The 2,992-nt window shown below is 52.0% G+C and overlaps 1 protein-coding gene across 1 annotated transcript; it reads left to right on the forward strand.

The window, feature by feature from the left end:
* Nucleotides 1-4: 4 nt before the first annotated feature.
* LOC105462242 (trichohyalin-like) lies at nt 5-2,989 on the forward strand (the record flags this gene model as incomplete). The annotated part of the gene is made up of 1 exon (XM_011708763.1): nt 5-2,989. A coding segment is annotated over one exon (2,985 nt), but the record flags the coding sequence as incomplete, so codon positions are not given.
* Nucleotides 2,990-2,992: the final 3 nt, after the last annotated feature.

Below are 2,992 nucleotides of genomic sequence, written 5' to 3' on the forward strand. Positions count from 1 at the left end.
TCGTCTCAGTCCCCGTACTCCTCATTCGCCCAAATCACCGCGAGTCTCGCCGAAACATGCAGTTAAATCCGGCAGTGCCGCTAACATAGTCACAGTCAAGTCCGATTCCGGTCTGTCGTCTATGAGCGGTTGGAGCAGCTTAGACAAGTCGCCGTGCTCCCCGAAGAGCTCCATTGCTAAGATGCTTACCTCTTATTCGGTGGATCACACCCGCGCGAGTAGTCTTATACCCAGCACGCAACCCGCCAGAACATCCAGCCCGATACCGCCGCTTCCAGAGACGACCACTACCACCACTACTATCATCCAGGAACCTCTCTATGACACTCCCGAGGGTAGAGACGCTTTTGCGAGCGCCATGGCGACTACGTCCAGTCATCCTTACACAACGACAATGAATCACCTGTCGGCGTATACGACCGCCGGCAAATCGCCGGCCAAAGAGGACTACACGTTTGTGCCACCGCCAGCTCCGGGCAGCGTAACTACCACTTGTCAGAGTCCCAAGAAACGCGGTCGTCTTCAACACACTTACTCGACGTCCGCCAGTACGACTGCGGATTACATTTTCAGATCGGAACAGCCGGCTATTTACTCCGTGGCCGGTAGCAATCGACAACAAGCCATTACGAGCGTCTATACCAGCGGTGCTGGCAGCTACGGGCCCAAGACTACCACCTCGGCTTACTACTCTGCCGATTCGCTGGATCATCAGTATACTAACTATCAAGATAGTTATGCCACTCTTCAGTATGCGGAGGCAACGAGCGCCATGATGGCCCACGGGAAGAAGCCAATACGCGGAAGCTCTTTCACAGACGGTATGACGAACCACGAAGGATACAAGGCGGCGATGTATCGTACGATGTTCCCCACCGGCAACATCACGGATGCTCTCTCGTACTATCCGACCAGCGCGACTAATCTTCCGCGCACGGAGACAAACGAGACTACATCATGGTTGAACTCGATGGAGGAGCAGATACCTCACGATTCGACATCTTCCAGCATCAGATCTTTAACTTCCGACGGGAGCTACGCTCAAAGTCCGTACACGGATCGGAGATATCCGCAGCCGCCGGCCTATCAAGCGCATACGGCGTATCAGCAACATCACATTTACGCAAATCAGAGTTATCCGCAAGCCTATCAGCAGCAGTATCAGCCGTATAGCCAGCGATTGAGTAGTGCCGAGAGTGCACAACTCGCAGACGGTTATCAAAGGCAATGGCAAAGGGAGCATCAGTACATGCAGGATCACGAGAGCGGAAGGATGGAGCAACAACAGACGCAACAGACCGAATATTATGATGCCTCGAGTGTGATAGTTTCGCAATCCGGGTACATTAGTATCTCCTCGAATCTGAAAGATCACGAGGTCGATACTAGCAAGCTGAAGAAAGTCAGGAGAGGCTCCTCACTAAAGAACGCGATGAGCTCCATGAGTAATTGGCTGCCCGATTTGCACCTCACCAAACGTCACAGGAGTCAATCGTTACCAGGTGGTGTCAGAAGAGAGGATCTAGACGTGCAAGACGCTCAGCAGCAAAGATTGGCTGAAATGACAAGCAGAGGTCGTGGCAGAGCTCAGACCGCCAGAAAAAAGAAAAAACATACGCTGGTTTCCACAGTATCCGGCATTCTCCAGAAGGCCAAACGTCGCAGTCATCAGTCGCAATCTCTGTCAGATCCAGAGCAGTCTGAGACAGAATGGAGTAGTGGCCGGCAAAGCGGCCTCTCGGAAGATGAGGACAGCGTCATGTCTGATATCGTTCAAGAGCCGCCTTTCTTCGCCAAAGTGAAGACCGCGAGCACGAAAAGACCATCGAAGCAGCCGCCTCCGATACCGCCACAGATGATGGCACAGCAGCAGCAGCAGCAAGCACAGATTCAAGCGCAACAAAAGGAATATATGCAACAGCAGCAGCAAGCGCTTCAACAGCAGCAAGCGCTTCAACAACAGCAAGCGCTTCAACAGCAGCAGCTACAACAACTCCAGCACCAGCAGGCGCTTCAACAGCAGCAGCAAGTGCTTCAACAGCAAATTCAACAGGCTCAGGAGCAATTGCATCAACAGGCTCTTCAAGATACATGGGTCAAGGAGAAGGAGCAAAGAAAGATCGAGACTAAAGACGAGTACGAGACGAACGGCGATCAGATGGCTTTGCTCGAAGAAGAAGCTTCGGGAAAGAGTACCGGCTCGGGATCCGGTGGATCGTCGATCTTCCAAACTGTTGGCGATATTAAGAGATCGACAGGCAGTTCGGATGAGGCACCCAACGAGAAGGCGCCGAAACTGCCTCCGGTTACTTTGATCGGCGGCTCGAGTATGGAATTCGCTGTATCACGAGCGCTCGGCAAGTATCGCCAACGACAATCCTCGACAGTGTCCGACGAGCAGTCGACAACTGACGAGAACAATGACAAGAAACCGAGCGAGGAGGGCGCGGCGCAAACTTTGGAAACAAGTTTCGAGTTTCCGGAAGATATGTCGGAAAAGAGCGAGAAGAGCGAGAAGTTCGGCAGCGCAAAACTACCGGAATTGGTTACTAGTTTGTCAGAAGAAGCTCCGCCGTCGGAGGGTAGCCCGTCCGCATCCATAAGAGGTTACAATACTACAGGAGGAACTCGATTTTTACCGCGACACCAGCAATCTCTAGAAATTCCATGGACCGGGCGACCGGGCGAACCTGATGAGGACAATCGCAGCACTCATTCGTACAGGAGTACCTCAAGAGTGTCCTCAAGGCGACAAAGCACGGAAGATTCTATTGATTCCGAAGACGAATGGTACTGTTACGAATTAAGAAAACTCGAAGAGCTGGAGAGACAGTCTGAGATGGAGATGACCGAAGCATTGATCGAGGAACCCGAAGACGAGGTTTATCAGCCGGACGAGACGGTAAAAGAAAAGATGTCATTTGTATTGAAAGAGCTTAAACTCAAAGCCATTACGAAGCCAAAGGATCAGAAAAAGGAGGGTAGAGAAGAA

This window comes from Wasmannia auropunctata, unplaced genomic scaffold (genome assembly GCF_000956235.1).
Source record: "Wasmannia auropunctata unplaced genomic scaffold, wasmannia.A_1.0 LD267425.1, whole genome shotgun sequence".
In the NCBI taxonomy this organism is placed as follows: domain Eukaryota; kingdom Metazoa; phylum Arthropoda; class Insecta; order Hymenoptera; family Formicidae; genus Wasmannia; species Wasmannia auropunctata.